The sequence below is a fragment of the Bombus terrestris genome, chromosome 11 (assembly GCF_910591885.1).
Source record: "Bombus terrestris chromosome 11, iyBomTerr1.2, whole genome shotgun sequence".
NCBI lineage: Eukaryota > Metazoa > Arthropoda > Insecta > Hymenoptera > Apidae > Bombus > Bombus terrestris.
This window is the reverse complement of record NC_063279.1, coordinates 3,392,935-3,412,664: the sequence shown is the minus strand read 5'-3', so window position 1 is coordinate 3,412,664 and position 19,730 is coordinate 3,392,935. Positions and strand designations below refer to the sequence as shown.

The 19,730-nt window shown below is 37.1% G+C and overlaps 1 protein-coding gene across 4 annotated transcripts in view; it reads right to left on the bottom strand.

Annotated features, from left to right (window-relative positions):
- Positions 1 to 11,227, bottom strand: part of LOC100648107 (hemicentin-1) — a 425,495-nt gene extending 414,268 nt beyond the window's left edge. For 3 of the 4 annotated variants that reach the window (XR_007225675.1, XR_007225674.1, XM_048409977.1), the window contains exon 1: positions 10,095 to 11,219. Coding sequence is in view for 2 of the 4 variants with exons in the window: in XM_048409977.1 (XP_048265934.1) it covers positions 10,095 to 10,200 (106 nt within the window). In the remaining 2 variants the exon portion in view is untranslated. Of the gene's footprint in view, positions 1 to 10,094 lie in introns of all 4 variants that reach the window. The other variant, XM_020865413.2, reaches the window with a different exon arrangement.
- Positions 11,228 to 19,730: the final 8,503 nt, after the last annotated feature.

Below are 19,730 nucleotides of genomic sequence, written 5' to 3'. Positions count from 1 at the left end.
ATTTGTAAATAAAAACCATCCAATTTTAATCTTTTAATTTACGTACTTTACTCTTATTAGAACATGATTTCAAGAAAAAATAGTTTACAAATTCTTCCTATTTTCACTCGCCTCAGGCATCAAGCCGTGTATACTGTAAACGCGTGCTCGCTCAACCGTCGATTAGTGTTAAATGCGTTCGCAGGGGGATTAAACGATTTCAACTTTCCGAATAATTTTCTTTTTCTGTAAAAACACATTTTCTGTTTGACGAGCCGTTTGAATTTTCAATTGACTTTCTCGTCGATCCGCTTTCGATGATTTTTGAAATTTTTGGAACAATTTTTTTTTTTCGTTGTTTCAACAAAGCCATGCGTAACGGTAGGGTACATTAATCTTACTTTTAGAAATCCACTCGTCCATCTGTCCATGTTTTTCGTTAGAATTGTCGAGAAACATAGCGTGGAATTGGCTATCAGAAAATGGAACACGGTGTAATTAATTATGTTAAATAATCGTTATGTTGGGACCGTTTGTTTTAGAAAGCGGAATCTACAAATCGAGAGCAGTAGAACGATGGGTTCAAATTCAAATTCTATTTACGTTAAATTATTGAGCTTCGTAATGCGAATTGATGTTACGTTGCAATTAAAAGTACTAATTTTGTAATTATGATATACAGAATAACATTGCCCCGTAATCGTTTTTAGGACTTGCCGTTGATCAATGCAAATTGTGATGTAATCGTAAATAGTGTATAAAATTACGTCCCAATTTGCAATTAACAAATGTTTTAAATGCCCTAACACAACAGTCTACTTTCTGTATAAGCTTCCCGTCGTAAATTCCACAAATTGTTACCTATAAATGCAAATGTCCAAAAAGTCAATAATTTACCATCGATAGATCTAAATGTTTATTTTGCACAGATCGAATAATCAGACCCATTCGACGTTTATCTCGTCCAGTAATTAAAAGCATCGGCCCGTTTCCTACGAAATTTCTAAAGATATCGAAAAATTGGGAACAGTTTATTTGGGTCAAAGACGAAACGGAAAATTTGTGCGTGGAACTTAGAGCTTTTTTTAAGGCGCCAGCGACTAGCGGACCGCTTGAAACTCGATTTCGTGCAGCGGCTACGCGCGTCGATTCGAGTCAAGTCGTTAATCGTAAAACTGTCAAGAACTGAAAAACTCCTGTACACCGGTCGACTGGCCAACCGTCGCAGAGTTGCTTTTCCAATATTTAAAAGTTCGCCAACTGCAACGAAAAATACATTCGCCATGCCATCGGCTCGTTAAGGCGCGAGAATTTTCGAGACGCTCTTTTTCGTCGTTGATCGCTGCAAATTATCTACCCGCGAAGCAATTCTCGTCGTTAAGGACGATGCTTCGAAAGAAAGTATGTTTATTTTTTGAGCGTAGGAAACTAATGGAATTTTGTCCCAAAAATGTAGCTTTTGTCTTTATTTTTTCTATAACCTGTAAGAGAAATGAAAGATCCTTGATTTTCGTATGCATATTGTCTATCGATGGCTAAGTGGACGTTGCACGATGGTTTTGAAGATTTCCAGAGAAATGTTAATTTCATCAAAGATGATTAATTTCTTCAAACTATCATTTTACGAGAATACGATAATCACACGTGTGTTGTACGAGGGATTTCAACATCACAATAATCGACAATTTGGCAGTCTCTGAAGATCTTCGGAATCGCCATGCAAAATGCGCTCGAAGGACTTGAAATTAGTTTCGCGAACAGAGACGGCTAATTGACGAATATCATTCGTATATAAGAATAAGATAGGAATAAAAAATGGGCGATTTTTTCATTTTTCTCATAGGTTATTTAAAAACGAAAGAGACTAATTTTTGGAACATCCTGTATCATACGAGGTGATTTACACGTGATTTTTTAGTTAATTTCAACTGGTTAAAGATACTTGAATTTTTCGTGCGTCTTATAGTTGCTGGAAAATGGAAACGAAATAAAGGCGCGAACTATGGAAAAGTTTAAAAGAGTATACTATGAAATTCCAATGAATGAAATTTTCTGGTTTTTTGAAGAAGTAAGTAGCTGTAGAATTTTCACTTTGCAAAAGTAATTCTTTCCGGCCTGCGAACTTTTGCGTGGAAGGCAAGTAAAAAGTAGAAACGTAGGTAGAAAGTATTTATTGCTTTGAGAGAAGAATATTCATTTGATTTCTTTTCTCTTGTAATAAACGTAGCTGAGTTGCAAACTTTTTCAATTCACCGTCTTTGTTACTTTCGTTATTTCTTAATTGTTTCAAACCAGATGGAAGCATAATTTACAATTCAAGAAGAAATCTAACAATGTTAAATCAAACGATATTTCCCAGCACTTGTTTTATCATATCGCATAAACTGCCCCTAATATCACGCGCACTGTATCATATTTCATTTCGAGAAAAAATGGCCATCGTCGATGCGTGAATAAATCACTGATTTATTGGCATTGAACGATATAACGTATTAGTCATGTCTTATAAAATCATTCGTAAAGAAAAAAAAAGGGGGGGGGGGAAGATGATACATCATTTGTCACTCTGAAGAAACAAGGAACTAAGCCGCGATAGAGAAACGAGCAATCCATTTACTCGTGGTCGATGTTTATTTTTTCAAGTTTCATGCATAAGAAGGGGATACGTGAATGCGAATTAATGAATGTGTATAAAGAGAAGAAAAAGGTTGATCCGCTTAACTGCCGCGATATTCTCATTCATATCAAAACGAGCTTAACTTTAAAATAGTTGTCTTTCACGTCGCAAAAACAAACAACGGGCTACGAGTAAACGTTTTCCTACAAGTTTCTGTCCTGCAAACGACGAGAGCTGCGCCATTACGAGATTAAAATTCCTCGACCTCTTAATTCACCAAAAGTTTATGCACGAATTTGCTTGAATTTTCCTGGCACAACTGTCACCTTTGAATTTCACATCATTTCCTTCGTTTTGTTTCACAAGTTTCATTTTTCTCTCTTCCTTTCTACTGCCCCTGTTTCCATTCGTCGAGTTTAAGCTCGACGTTGTTACAAAAATTTATCGACTACGCTCGATGAAACGTATCTTGGCTCGTAAAAGTGTTCGAACGCTCTCGCAATTAGGGTGATTAACCCTTTGAACGAGCGATTCTTTTGAGGAAAGGCAAATGGAATTATTTCACGGTGCCCGATGAGAATCGCGAATCTACAACTTTTTGTTTGAAATGAACTATTAGTCCGTTTGTAAGGTATAAAATTATATTAAAAGTCAAAGCGGTAAATGCTGTGATATCTCTGAGCTAAAAGTCGATAACTAAAGCGCTACCTTTGATTGTTGGAATTTTTTCCTATCCTCTGATTCCAATATTAAAATTTTTGATAATTTGTTACTACTTTTTTGAATATTACGCTTTGGTAGTCTCATCGATGGTCTCTAAGATGAAATTTTTCGCAAACTTCTATTTTACCTTTCAAGTCGTAACATTATGAAACTGCAATTATCCGCGCCTACTACAAAACTTTCCTAGTAATTAACACTTTAATTAATAATGGAGAATATTGATCAATAGCCTAACTTTTATATAAGTTATCTGTGGATAAATGCCAGTTGGTATCCTACGTGAAACAATAATGTTTTAATACTTATATGAATATTAAAAATACTTTAACTTTTGCAAAAAGTACACAAATGTAATATTTTTAAAAATATTTGGTGTTCTACTTAATATTCGCAGTTTACCAATCATTTTGTATTTAACGAAAAGCGCTACACTGACAAAGTGTTAATGTAACTACAAAAATATATATACAAATGATTCCTTCCATCAACCTTCATCGAATCAAATTTTATTTAATCGTCTCGATACTTTTTACGACAGAGCATTGCTAAATGTAGTGTAAAATAAACGCGAGAGCAAAAAACCAATACTAACGACATTTAAATAGAAATTCTACAGCAAGAACATCGGATTTTCCGGATCACTATTCGTCATATTACGAAGGAAAATCAAAAATCGAAAGTACTTCGGAAAAAGCAGCACCCACACAATCAGGCTGAAGCAGCTGAATCAGCCGAACCATTGTTCAAAAACTAAAGAAGAAGCTGCGTACTTCTGCTCCAAATCATGCAGCAATGGCTGCTAACTGTTCGAGAGAAGCTGTACGCCCTAAATTCTACCGTAGAATTTTACGTAGCCGCATTGCCAAGTGAATCTCCTTATACAAAAATACAATACTCTATAATACCCAAAATAATCCGAAGTATGAATTTCACATTGCTAATCGTCCTAAAAGATTGCATTGTTAGTTCGTAAGAAGCGATAGAGTCGTTATTAACAGATTCAGCCTGATGAATTTCGAGCGAATAATTACCGAATTGCGGATGTTCAATTTCGTTAAAAAGATTGCTAAAAGGGAAAGCGATCGGTGAGAGATTCGTTTCACTCGCTAAATATTATAACGGCAGTATATTATACTTTTAATATTTTATTTATATATTTTCCAATAGCAGGTGCATTCTTCCGATTTCTCAGGAATACATAAAAAGCCGCAATTTTATTACTTTCAACCTATTTCCCACGAACGCAAGAAACATTGCATAAAGCAATACAGTCATCAATTCTCTCGGAACATTTGTCATTTCAACGCATAAAGGCGCGTGGGAAGCTTTCAGCTTGAAAATAAAAACATTTCCTCGGACATGAAGTTAGTTGGCATCGAGAATGGAGTTGAAATTGCGGTAAGAATTCGACCAGCTCGGCGCAGCGGAACAATATTTGCATACAGTCGCCGGATATAAGAAAACGAGCGCGAAATCGAAACGAGGAAAGAATAAAGTTTCTGTGTTTGTGTATCCCGCGAGGGCATTGCGAGAAATTTATGGGGTGCACGTTGCCGTTGCGAAGATAGGCAACGCCACCGTGAATACTCGCCGCGTTTATTATCGAGTTCGCGACCGCGTGAGAAATTCCGGGATATCCTCTATAGCGACTGCTAAGAAGTTAATGAACTTTGAAGAATTTCACTCTTCTAGCGCGAGCCTTTGCCTCTGGTTACGCAGAAATCATCAGATTTGTTCGCGCCAACATGTTCGAATTATCTTTACGGTACAGAACTATGCTGTGTGAGATATTTCGTTGGAATTAATTAACACCATCGAAAGGATGATAACCAAAGTAACCCTCGACCATGCTTGTTTTTTCCAGAAAAGCAAAAGAACACTCTATCTACTTTAATTTCTGTTCCAAACGTTTCAATGCTTCAAGCAAAATATTTATCACGTTACATAATTCCTCCGAGTGTAATTACATGATAAAATAATTATATCTAATTAAATCATGGGATTCGGATCGTGAATTTCATAGTAAAACTTTTTATCCAACAGTTAATTTTCATTCGAAGATATATCGACTTATATATGGATCATGTTCTATAGCATCGACTCGATTGATTGTTATAACGCATTATTATCTAAGGAATTGAAAAATTCAACAGGAGGCGTTTTTATCACGAACATTTACAGCAATATAAAATTCCTGAAAGTCCTCGCTTAAAATACAAGTCGATGCAAATACGCTCTTTGACCTGACTTTCGGATTATAAGACACGGGTCTTCTAGGAAGCTTTCGCTTGCTTTACTTCTGTCTAGTAGTATGTCCAGGATGAAACGCAACCTTTCTTTCTCCTTCCTACCTTATAAACCATCTTTTTCCCCCTCTCTTTCATCGTTACAGTTTTCAATAATAATTTAAGAATATGTATGTGAAAAAAAAATAATTGAATAATTAAATATTCATAAGTTTGACATATGTATGTGTAATTCTCATAAATATGCGATTTTTTCAATGTAGATGTGAGTAAGGTCTTAAAACTAAAGGAATTTAATATCAAAAAATTGCGATGTATATTAACTTGGTGCTGGTTTCATATCCTGCGTCACATATTTTATCTGGATATCAAGTCGAAGAATACTCACTGTCAAGTCAATGAAAACATTGCTCCGCATAGCAGAGAAAACGTATCTAATATTATGGGTAATAAATTATTGTTCATGTGTTCGAACGACGTGGCAGTGAATTATTCGCAAAAATTATTGAAATATCTATGAAAAATTTCTGCAACGATAATTCATGCAAGGGAATGTTTCGACGAAAATAAATCCTTGTATTCTCTTGCTGTTACCTATATGAATACGATATGAATTTATTAAATTACCATACTTATCGTTGCTCTGACCCGAACATTATTTACATCGGAGCGTAAATACGCGAAGGGCTTTTTTCTTTTAAACACGCCAGCGCTGCCAAATCCTCGGAAACTACGCTTCCCTTACTTGTTTATTCGGATAATTTTTAGTTAATATTTTGTACGAATTTTTCGTTTCAAATTTTTTAGAATATTCCATATCCTTTTTTGTTTGCGAAATTAATATGATTAATATGAAATATAAAAATATCGCGCAGTGATACAACTTTCGCGTAAATTTTAGTTTTTGTAACAAGGATATTTCCAAAAATATTGCTTTGATTTAACGTATGATATTATTCAATTTGAAGGAGAGGTTTGTCACAGAATTATCAAATATAAATTTAAATATTTCTCGCATATACTGTGACTCGTGAAACACTCATGAAACACTCGCCATACGAAACTTTTAGATGTATATTGCATGTATACACAAAACATTTTTAAATTGCATTAGCTACGGTGTACATTCATTTGCAAGGATGAAATATGACTGCACGTTTTCAGATTTATTTCAAACTTTATCTATAAAATCATGATAAATGGGTTTCCTTATGGTGTTAACGAAATTTCAAAAAATTTTGTATAATACACATAATACACGTATCCGTAAAAGGATTTGAATACCCTCGTCAATGATTACACTGTATATCCGCTATATCTCTCCTTAATTAAACTAATTGCTTGTACTATACAGGGTGGTAAAGAAAAGGATCCAAAGGTTTAAGGGACTTTCGTACCCATTCATCAAGAGGAACAAAAAGTGCCCAATCAACATATAGGTCTTGGAAAATCAGTCTTTCCGTAAAATCGACATTTATCCTTTACAAACATTCGACGTCGTAGATGAGTTTCTTTTTTTGAACGTAAGCAAAGAGAATGATTCGAAAGTACGTTGATTCAAGGTTGTCGATACAAAATTCTTACTGACGACAAAATAAAGCGACATCAAAAAAATAAAAATCTTGCGCGTTATACTAAATGTTCGATATGTTTCCCTTGCGTCGCAATGAAAAACTCATATCTATTTATCATAGTCATAATGTAGTCCTGAATCGATCTTCTTGTTTACTTTCAACGAAGAAACTTATTCGCGACATCGACTGTTCGTAAATGATAAAAATCGATTTTACGTCGAAAGGATTGATTACAGGGCCTATACCGATTGGACATATTTCCTCCTCTTGGTGAATACTATAAGCCCTTAAAGTCTTCGACCCTGTATATCATAATCAAATTTTGGAGAGACGAAACGGAAAGCAAATGCTGCAACTGCTGACCTATGCAGGCTATCGCTGATTTTTCCCGCAAAGATTTACCAGCATCATATGAACGTGGGCTCTTAAACGTTTCGTTAAAAAGTTATAACGAAAGTACGAAATGACAACGGATTGACGTTTCGTCTATACGTCATAAGAACGCATTACCGATATCTATCTGATACGTTTACACAAACTGCGATGTTTACTCGCTGAGGTCAAGTAGCCCGGCGATGGTTAAATGACCATTACCCTCAACGATGAGGTCGAGGGGGATCACTTTCTTGACCCTCGAGATCATCAGATATCACGTCAATGGATTATTATTTTGTGCGAAACTGTGAAGGAGAAAGTTTATCGAACGAAAATGAATACACGTTGGATGTTAATGCGAAGTAATTTGCTGTTGCAAAAACCAGGACACAGTGTATATTTTTTAATCCAGGAATTACGAAAAGCAGTTGCGCCTCGCGAGATGTTTGCAATTACTCTATTTGTGGCACATGGAAATGTGAAAACGTCGCTTGGAAACGGCGCTTGGAAACGTTAAAGCACTCTATAAAACAGCAGGTTCTTTTCTGCGCAACCAATCCCGTGGAAAACTAGAAAAATCGAGCAATAATGGTCAACGTTGAACAAGTTGAAAATAAACCCCTACGGGCTATTAATTGGTATCAAAAAAAGAAACAGAAGGAAAAAAAAGCTCTCAGTTCCCTGCCGTTAACCATAGCCGGGGAAAAAAGTTACAATCAGGACTATGGCCAGGAAAAATTAAATAATATCAAATAAAACGATGCGTTGATTAATTTACACACAAAAGGACCAATATAATCGTCAACGTGGAAATATCATGGATGAAGAAAATTCAGGAAAAATATGGTGTTTCAAAAAATAGAGAGAGCTCAAATGTGCCAACTCGGTAGAAACAGAGGATTCGTACGAAATTAACTTGTAGGTTTGTTTTTTCGAGACGAACTACGAACGGATATGACAAATGTGGAAAAATCTGCTCTAAAACGACCTGAAACAATCCATCAGACGCTCATTGTACGAGCTGGAAATTGTGATCGAGCCGGGTTTCTGTCTCGCTCGAAGATTCTACGTCTATAAATATGCACCGTGCTTAAATTCGCCAAAATATCACATACTTGTCTCGTGTTATATAGCCAACGAATTAAAATTTTTATACAGTCCTCAAATGCTAAATGTAAATGTTAAGTTTTATTATGATAATAATTTCTATATAACGCTTGACGAGTTCCTCTGTTCAGTTGCTCGATGACGAAGACGATACCTCCGAGCAAGTTTTACAGACAAAGTATCAATACTGTGCTCTGTGAATCTAATCCTGTGTATGCCAAGAACACGAGCTCATTTCTACTAATTGCGACCAGTAAAATTATTAATTAATCTCCGAAAAGAGAAAAGACTATAAATTGTAATAAATTTGTTCGTACAGTAGTTTTAAGGAATATCGCGTTATCAATGTTAATACAACAGAGCCAAATCAAAAAATCCTTCCATTTCGATATAAAATATCTCAAGTTAGAAAATTTGTAGACAAAAGATATAGTCTACTAAATATATAATGGAACAGGACAAAATTTCTACACGTTCCGATAACTAATGGTCGTCTTTGCGTCTGCTTCAACTATTTATAACTATCGTATTCGTTATCCGAAAGTATTTGAATCGATACGATGACTTGAATTGGTATTGTATTATAAACATTACTATTACGTATTGAATTACGTATCGTTTCCATTTCTGTGATTCTGTATTTGCAATAATAATATTCACGTTAGTAGTATTTACGATTATACAAATAAAACCCAAAAGCATACGATATTTATTTACTGAACAATCCACAATAAAACATAACGCTGTTATCTACGTATATCTATACGTATACACCTCGTATCGCCTTAATTACGCAAAACATTCCACGGTCCAACGTTACAAGCTACTCAACCCATTAACCCGGATCACCAATTGAAATTACACTTCGTGTCGCAGCCAATATTTCCCGGAGCGTCGTGTTTCTCGAGCAACAAACAATCGGGAGGGTTTGTTTATCGTTCGGGTCCAAGTAACTTGGTGGCTCTGTCTCGGTTACAACCAGGGCGAGTTCCATGAATTTCGTAAAACACGTTCGTAGGACGCGGGACACGAACGAACTTCGCTACCCGTTCTCGTTATACGGAAAGCAAAGCCGTACATTTTTTGCCCACGCAGTGCTGGTTGGGAAACTCTCAAAAACTTCCCACTCGGTTTTCACGCGTTTTCCGCTCGTAAATTCCTGCGCGTATCGCGGCCCATTTGTACACACGCGCATTCCTGCCCTTTCTCTCGCCCTGTTTTCCTACGTACCAACGTTCTCTCTCGTCTCCCTTTCACTTCCCCGATAACCTCTAAATATCTCCTCGAGAACGTGTAAGTTTTTTCGAATTCACGCACGAACCATTTCCACGATCCTTCGACCTATCGTACATCGCGAATTCTCGTCGTATCGCGCGAGATAATTCTTCCCACTTTGCCTTTCCTTTCGCGATTTCTTTTCGTGCTGGACTATTCAAAACTACCGACGAAGAGAATAAAACAACGGTAACTCACCTTTAACGCCTTGAGGAAGTTGAACAGAGCCGAGGAGCAGCAGCAGAATTGTCGCGATCATGTCCCAGCCGGTAATCCTGCAAAGTAAATCCAGTCCACAGCCCATCCTGAGAAATCAACAAGCCACGGCGAACGAAAAGGCGACTCAATAATTCACGCACCACATTCGTCAGGTCACTGTACCGTGATCTATCTTCTAGCTTGCCCGACCTTCACTCACGGCCAACACACAACTCACTGGCCAACAACGGAGGGCCAATAATTCCCAAACAACAGGTCCTGCTCCGTACAGTTGCACACCAGAAATTTCAACCGGAATGGAGTTCTATGCTAACGTAGACTGTTCGTGATGTTTCAAATGAGCTCGAGAGCACCTGCAATCGTCGCCTCCAAGATACTCCCCACGAATATCGATCTTTTTCGCGAAACATCCGATTCTCTGGATCCAGATGCAACGCACGCCCGTCAGATCACACCAAATGCATCGTTAGTCACGTATATGGCAAGGTATAGATATATTCGACTGAACCAGATCCGAAGGAAGACTCTGTTCTGGTATAAACGAGATCCGTCGGCTTGCTAGAAACGTGTCAGCAGAGCGCGACAGGAGAGACGACACGGAGCACGTGCACGCTCGATAAACGGCGGGCTACTATGCAGCCAGCCACGGCGACTGGATGGGAAAGAACGAGAGAAACGACGGAAGAGACGGGGGCAGAGAGAGAGAGAGAGAGGAAGAGAGAGAGTTGGGTCCAGGGCGTCGACAAGCTGCTGCTGCTACTGGAAAGGGTTTGGTATCCCTCAATGAAGTGGATATCGCGCGCGATCTGTGTTAAGGACGAAGACGACGATCTTTGGAGAACGATGATCGGTCGAACCGAGCGCTGGTCGAGTGTCAAAAATCGCGTGGTACCGCGGTCAGACGTGTACCACGAGTGTTACGCGTTTGTCGTTTAAACGAGAGAGAAATTCGCGATGAACGACCGACTGATAGAGATAGAGAGGGAGGCCGCGACCGACTGACAGGCCGGGAGACGCGATGGCACGATGCGATACGACCGATTCGTACGCTCACCCGAAACTAAGCGGTTCGTGGCGAACGGCGCGCACCTGTCGTTCCGCTGATCGCTGCGCATGTCCCTACGAAGGAAGCCGACTGCCTGCCACGGCTGCTCTCGTATGTCCGTCCGGGATGGCTCGCAGGTGGGAGAAGCGTGCCGTGTACTCATCGTGCACCACTGTCCAAAAGTGGTGGCAACGTCCTGCGATCTCGAATTAAGATTTTTTCATTGTAAACCATCTTGCAGAATGATTTTTCGAACGTTATTCGTTTGGGTAATTTTTAATACTTTCGATTATTTAATTTGTTTCGTCGTATTGTGTATATCGTATATGTTTGATGATTTATTGCGTACGATTGGAAAAACTGCTTGAGAAATGCTGTTTTTAGATGCACGTTAAATATATTTCTCATTGCACGTATTCAGTTGCAATCTGACATTGTTCGATAGGAAGAGTATGGGATTTCTAAGAAGAGGGAAAGAACTCTCTATGAGAAACAGATAAATGATTTTTTTTATTACGCTGTATGTATATCGTGTGTTTGATATTCGATTGTTTTGATCGATTATATGATGTATAGCACATTATCGTATACGTATTAAAATATTGAGGTGGCCGTGTATGCGTGTTATATATATTGGACGTGCGTGATAGTAGTAGTTGTTGGGCCTCGTCCGCAGCAATTGTCACTGGGGGCTGTAGATATCACTGCCGGGGTACTGCTGATTTTTCCTCCGTTCTTTTGGTGCGTGGAAGTAAAATCGGACTCTGGTCGCTGGGATTCGAACCCGGATTCCGAACGTTCGCAACCTAAGACGTTTTTTGTTTTTTTTTTTATCTTTGTTTATTAATTCCAGGTTTTTTACATATTTTTTTACATCATTTTTTTCCAAAATAAACGCTGAATTCTAATTGTAGGGTGGTACAGGCAAGAGTACCGATACGCGACGGTACGACGTAGCCATGCATTATTACATTCTTTTCTCTTCTTTTTTTTTTTTGAGATTATTAATGTTAAATAAAATAAAATTAAGCCGCTGTTGCGCTGTGCTTATGTACGATATTTTAATTTATGTCCTGAAAGCCTGGACGCAAAAACAGGACGGTTCGCTAGCCTATTAGGGAGGGGCTGGGAGTGGATGGACTGGGAGGGGATGGACTGGGAGGGGCGGGGAGGGGGCAACCTAAGACGTTAACCACTGCGCTGCCGTCGTCCCACCATAGTTAGTGTCGAGTGGTGGTATTTGGCTTGTCGAGTGCCGCCACAATATTATTAAAACAAAAATTATTATTTTGGTCTAGAGAAAATTTTTCTGTTTGTGGTAAATGTACCTATAAATATTGAAAATTATTTTCAATGATATTTAAAATATTCTTTGATAATCGGAATATTTTCGAAAAATGTATCGCATCGTACGGATTAAAGATAATAGAATATCTGGATTATACCTCTATCGAAAATTCACAACACGTAATACTCAACTGAACCATATAATCTAGCAATGAACCAATAACCTATTAATTCTCATTGTCAGATGGCCTTGACCAAGCGTAACGCCCCATTATATTTCGCAACCTGTTTGTCAGAGATTTGGGGGAGCCAGGTATTATTAGTGTTGTTACCCTATCGCAGCTGAACATATGTTTCCTTTGGCGTCACGCTATGTGACTTGGCATCTTATGGGAACGCCTGGGAGACGCCACTTTTTCATAACACCTTAAATTACCTAGATTCGGAGAACGAAAAATAATTTACAAAACTTTTTTATTCACACTGAATTAGTTATAGAAAAATAGAATTAGAAATTAGAAAAATTAGAAATTGGATAGAACTATGTTGAAAATAATAATTATATCTGTCAGAAATATATTTCGAATTATATCGAACACAAATATGCACATTTTCAATCAGAACTCATTTGCTGTACGGATTAATTCTTATCAATTTTTTAAATAATAACAAACAATCAAAAACAACGATGCAACACTATCGATTCTTAACAACGATAGTACCGTACTCTCGAGATTAATGCATTTATCGGATATTCTTTTTTTCTTTCATTATAAATCTGTATCTTTATTTCAGGCGATTGTGTTTACCGACTAATGATAATTTTATCGATTTCTATCGGAATGACAAACTCAACGTCATAGTAATTGCCCTAGTATAATAGTATTATTTAGAATATAACTGTAAGATAGTAATTGAATGACGCGCCATATACGCCAATAACAGCATACGTTAATTCATGTTCAATCTGTTAATATACAAACGAACCTATCTTCGTTCTAGAAATTCTTTATTCCTGCGCTTTATTTGTTTACGACGATTGGTCAGGTAGACGGGGTTGATCTAATTAATGAGTACCTTTGTTTCCAATCAAGCAAACTAACTGTACAGAATTTTCCGGTTGCACGATGCCCTCGCTAATTACCCAGCCGCTGCTTATTATAAGAACACCTAATTGGGCCAGACAAAGGGGATAATGCATATAACGTCAAATTAAAAATTTCCGCGAGCCCAGTGCATGATAGAGCAACGAAGCTTCTGGTTTTTCACAAATGAGTCTCGACGCACGAAAATGCCTCGTCCTTTCGTTCCTCACGTGCCACGTTGCGTGGTTTTACAAATATTCTCTCTTTTTCTCTTTTTCTATTGTTCCTTTCTTTTCTCTTTTTCACCTGGTCACGAACGCTGATCTTCGACCGGTGATTTTATCAGAATTCCACGAACCGACGATTCTTTTGCTCGGATCTATTCAACAGGAGATGAAGTTATCAACGTGATGAAATGTAAATTCTGGGAAATGGAAAGAAAATACCAGGCAACTGTGATTAGCTCAGCTTCCTGTCGCTATTCTGAAAACCATGAACGACATAAATTCCCGGTATTTATTGTAAATATTCAGTCGATAATTGTTACGTTATTGACCTTCCCAATTTTTAGTTTGTTTTTCTTCTTCTTTTTTTGTTTGGTTTTAATACGCAAATATACGTAGGTAAAAAATTAATATTTTATTTCAATTGACAGAAATATGTATCTATTGTCAGTTTGCAAAACTTTAATGCAACTCAAGGTTACCTATCTTTTAACTTAGATACGATTTCGTTAAAAATTGCTTAGAGTGGAATTTTCTTTGAAACGTAAGCGTATCGTACTTTGTATAATTTAAACAATTTATAGGGGTAAGCTTAGATACAGAACCCTTTTTGTTTCCGATGTAATATATACATATATATGCTTATGAAAGTAGGTAACTTGTTTCTTGACAATCGAACGGTAATCGAGCACTTACGTAATGATATTAAGAAATTTAGCAAAAGCTAGAGTTGTGATAAAAATTCAATCAAAATAAAAAATCATTTAACTTCTCGTACAACTTGTTATACAACATGTACATTGCCGGCCATAAGTAACCGTTACAATTATTACGAAACCTACGTGTTGTACGTTATTTAGTATTTTAAGCTATAAGATAATAATAATAAGATTGATAATAGAGTAGTTAAAAAATAAGAGCAGTGCGATTCGTGCAATTTAGGCTGACATCGCTAAGTATCCAAATGTTCATGGCCGGCGATGTAATAGTGTACGTGAGAAATTTTGACTGCTCTAGCGAACTATTCCTCAAAACAGTTTGTCAAAACACGAATTCATTGTAACCGTAGCCTAACAAAAGGTAGGAAACGACAGTTTACGAACCATTGTTTCGATGAACGATGAATAATAATAATGACTAAACCGCAATCTTGCGTCGGAAAACGCTACGAAAAATAATCTCGTTTTCTGTACGGCGCGGTATGGAGGAGAAGACAGAAGAAACAGTAGAAAAAGTGTGCAAAGCTCGGGGGCGAAAGAGGTATTCCGGAGCTCCGGGGTCGGTCTGTTTTATGAAACTAAATGTACAGCGCAACGTGTATTTTTCTTTCATTGTAAACGTCAGAAAATCGTTGACCCAACCCCGCACGCTCTCGCCTGACGAAAAATAAGAAAAAGAACGAACACGCTTTCGCCGCGTGGTTACGGTTTTCCACCGGATCGGGATGTTCGTAACTTCGCGTTACGGCGGTTCTTTCGGTTTCTTGGATTCTAGTTGCCTCCTGGAAGAAAATGGAATACCGAGTACTTTGTACCGTAATGTCTTGTAACGTCCCATAATCTTGTGGTTTCTACTGTTAAGCTGTTAATTCGTTGAAACGCTAGGTGCGTCGTTTAGAAGTTAGATGCCTCTTTGCACTATTTTTTGAAAATAAACTGGGTCACGGAAGTATTTGAACACTTACAGAAACTTTTTCTAAACGTGTCTCGAGTGTTGCGCAAGAGATTTTCTATGACACACGACGTGGCGTAACTATCAAGGCCACGCGAGGTCAAATTTGAAAGAAATTAAAAAATCTATGTAACAATTGTATATTTCAAATACAATTCGCAAAATTATTTAAACAAATTATTCATACCATAGGCTAATTTTTTAGTATACGAATGTAGAAATAAGAAGTAGGCAAATAAAAGATTTATGTTGGAAATTATGTTATGTATGTAGAATGTATACTTTTTAACGGCGTGGCAATGATATTCAATAAGCACGTTACATTTTTTAACATCTACCTTGTCCTTAAAATTGTTCAACTTTGTTCCACATTTGTCCAATGTCAGTGAACCTTTCGTAAATTCCGTCCTGGATTTAACGATCTGGTCGATTGTTTGGTGATTTGGTGATTGTTTGATTTCGGTGAATTCGTTGTCAGGAAATTCGTGTGCAAGCATAATGAAATGGCGAGTGGATGTTTTCAAGTGGCTGACCTTGGCCTTCTACCACGACACTTTCTTGTCATTAATGACGATCTCTCGTTGGCTCGTTATCGACGAGAATAAGGAAATTCTTAAGGTTGAAAAGAAAAGGCTAGTTTATCGATGCTGGCCTCGAGAAGGGATTGAAGTAGAAAGTAAAGCTCGATTGCGTGCAGTCGGTTCCTTTGATTGCTCCAGTTCAAAGATCGAAAAGTATAATGAGGCGATTTCTTATGGAGTCGCTGAGCTCTATCGAAGTCTTCAAATGGAAACAATAATTTTGCAACTGCGTATTTAACTTAACTTAAATTTAGCTAAATGCAAAGACACGCGAAAAAGAAATGTATGAAAAATTTGATTGAACAAAATGGTTAAAAAATGTTTAAAAGGAGAATGGTGTTAGAAGAAATTTGATTCGAAACGAATTTCGAAGGGGATCTCGCGAAAGTAATTTGTCTATTTTTAGAATCGAACATTAATCGTGTACTTGGGTAATGAGATTGAGAAATTATAATTTAAAAAAGGAGAAACAGATAAACGGTAAAGTTAGTTTGACTTCAGAGAAATTTCTATATTATTCATGCGATGAATGTGCAAACTCTTTCTTAAATTACCGTATCTGGCGAGGTATTTCGTTTTCCGAAGACGAAGTCGATACATTTCACACGACTATTTCCATTATCGTGGATGCCGCGAGCTATAATTCAGGTAATGCCGGTCTCATTACAGTTTCAGATGAGAAATTACGGCCAAGTTGTATCGCGTACGCGACGTACGTGTGATGTTTTACTTACAATCGAACTCCGTAAACGTTTCACCGTCGATATAAAATTTCGTCACGTCGTGGTGCATTACATTATAATGAAAACGAAAAGCGGCCGAATATCCAAACGTTAAGTAGCTTTTATCGGGAGTTCCTGAACAAATCGTACGGAACGTTTGTTCCTCGTTGCTCTCGAAATATAAAACAAACGTTACCTCGCTCGAAAATGTAAAAGACGATCCTCCAGAGGCATCATTTGCCTTCCTTCAAAGCGTAAAAATACATTTGTTCATATTCCTACGAAAATTTCTCCGTGGAAAAGTAGAAGGACTTTATATTCACGCACGAAAATCAGAAGTTTGTGCCGATGTAACGCGATTCGGTGCGAAAGTGTGTCGTTTTTGCTTGATTTTGAAATGTACCATTATTACTTGTCGTTTGCAAGGCTTTGTAGAAATACAATTTTCGACGAATCATGAATGATGATGTCAATCTCTGGTTATATAGCAACTTCGCTTCGAATCTGTGCTATTTTGATCATCTTTCGATAGTTTCGAAACTTACAAGACATATATACAGGGTGGTTGGTAACTGGTGGTACAAGCGGAAAGGTGATTCTACGCGAAAAAAGAAGTCGAAAATATAGAATAAAAATTTTTCGTTTGAGGCTTTGTTTTCGAGAAAATCGACTTTGAATTTTGGCTCGGTACGCGTGCACTTTATCGCGTCTCGTTATAACGGATCTCACTGGTAGATCGTTGTCCCGATGGATATTATCGCAGTTTAAATTTGTTTTTGCCGTAACAGAAAATTAGAAATACATAATGAAATAATATGAAGTAATCATAAGGCTTATTATTACAAAAATTGCTGAAAATATTGCCCATTCTGCCGAACACATACTTCTGCTCTTCTAATTAAATTTCTATGAACACTTTCTAAGTCGATTTTTTCGAAAACAAAGCCTCAAACGAAAAATTTTTATTCTACATTTTCGACTTCTTTTTTCACGTAGAATCACCCCCTTTCTGCAGTTACCAACCACCCTGTATATCTAACTTTGCTATGGTTTGCTATGGCCGTAGAATTTTCATGTCCAAATATCGCTTTAACTTCAACATTCATAAATACTTATAATATTAAAAAAAAAGAAATTAACGAAAAGAGAAATCACACATTCTTGCACGTTATTCTCAAATGTAAGAAATAAGAAATCCAGTGATTATAAAGAAGAAGATATTTCAAATGATGTAGCAGACCTAAAGAAGGATAAAACAGACTTGATACCTTAAAATGCTTGTAATTGTTTCAACTATGTTTGACCTCGTATAGTTAAATGTAACAGTTATTATTGCTATTTTCTCCGACGTCGAAACAGACAAGAATTTCTTAACAACCTAATCAGCCTAAGTATTTGCGTTTACATACTTCATGGACTCTAGAATTTTCTCGCAAACTTTCTACTCAAACCTTCGATATATCCAGCGAGTGTCAGAATTTATAAGTCTGCTTCGTTTCAGTTTCTACTTCTCGCGATATAGCGTAGCCGCGTTCGGCTACGTACGTGTAAAACGGTTTGATTCATCGTAGTACCAAACATTGGCATAATATCGCGTTCATCATAAATATCGATAGGATATTTAATTAAAAAGGGAGCGAAGAGAATACCCGTACAATTATTCCTGCATTCCGAATTGAATCGCAACTATCGTATTAACTTTCCGTTACCTCCGTGAAGAAGTTTCCTCTTCTTTTCACCTTCTTTTCTCCTCCTGCACTACGCTTCGCTCATCCCCGTTCTTTCCCGTGGCGAATACAAGTGAAATACACGTGAATGCCAAATAAACTTTCCTTGGAAAAACGACGTTCCTCTATCATGGCCCGTGAGAGCGGCTAGGTCGTTTACATTGGCTTACCAAAGGCAATAGAGTATTATTCCGTCCCAGTCAATGGCATAAAAAGAAAACGAGAAAACAGGGGGAAATGGTAAACAACGCCCACTTATTTATTCCACGGCTACCGGCCAATGAAATACCGAAAAAATGTGATCAATTTTGAGGACGAATTGAGCTGCACGAATTAATTTTTTTCGTAGGATTTATGTGCACGTAGTGCTCTTCGTATGTTCCTAAATGTTTCATCTCTCTTTCGTATGTATCGAGCGAAACGTTTCAGTATTCTGAAAATTATGTTTATTGATATTTGCGATCGAAAGTATTCGTGATATTGCTCAACGAATAACAAATTTAATTTAAACGTAATGTTATATTTAAAATCAGTTCTATGAGAAAAATGCCGGATAAATATCGGATTTATTAGTTTATACTAAAATTATTATGATCAATTTATCAAATTATTATGATCAAAATTGTAAACTTTGAATGTAAATTTTAACATACAGCCAATTGTTTATTACTTAAATTTATTGGGTTGGCAACTAAATGATCGCGGTTTTTGTCAATACCCATCTAATGACAAAATCCGTAATTACTTGTGTAAATTCGATTCCAGGTTCCTGCAAGCTAATAAGACTCGGTTTATGGTGGGGCCTTAGGTTTATTAAGGGTTTCTCTAACAATGCTTGGGCCCTGACGGTCAGACATTAAAAGACGTCGCGCTGGCCTTTTCACGCGACGTAACACTTGGGTTACCAATCCAATTAATCGGATTATAAAGATCGATGGTCACTTGTTATTGATAAATATCGGTTTTAATCGCTAGATTGTACACATTGTTAAGAGGAATACGTTTTATTAAGAAAAAAGTTTTGTATGCTTCGTAATACTTCATAATTTCACTCACTTGTATCTCTTGGATACATCGCTATCTGTGATACGATTATGTGGAGTACTATTTCCGTAGGGTGAACAGCTGTTTCTTTACTTAATCTGTAAAAAAGAATTTTCCAGAACCATCTGTTCAAAGTTATAATTTGTTTAAAGTAAGATTTCTGTTACGTTCGGTCGTTCTACTTGAAACGGTTTTTACCGTTAATTCTTTTTATTTACAAAGTAACACG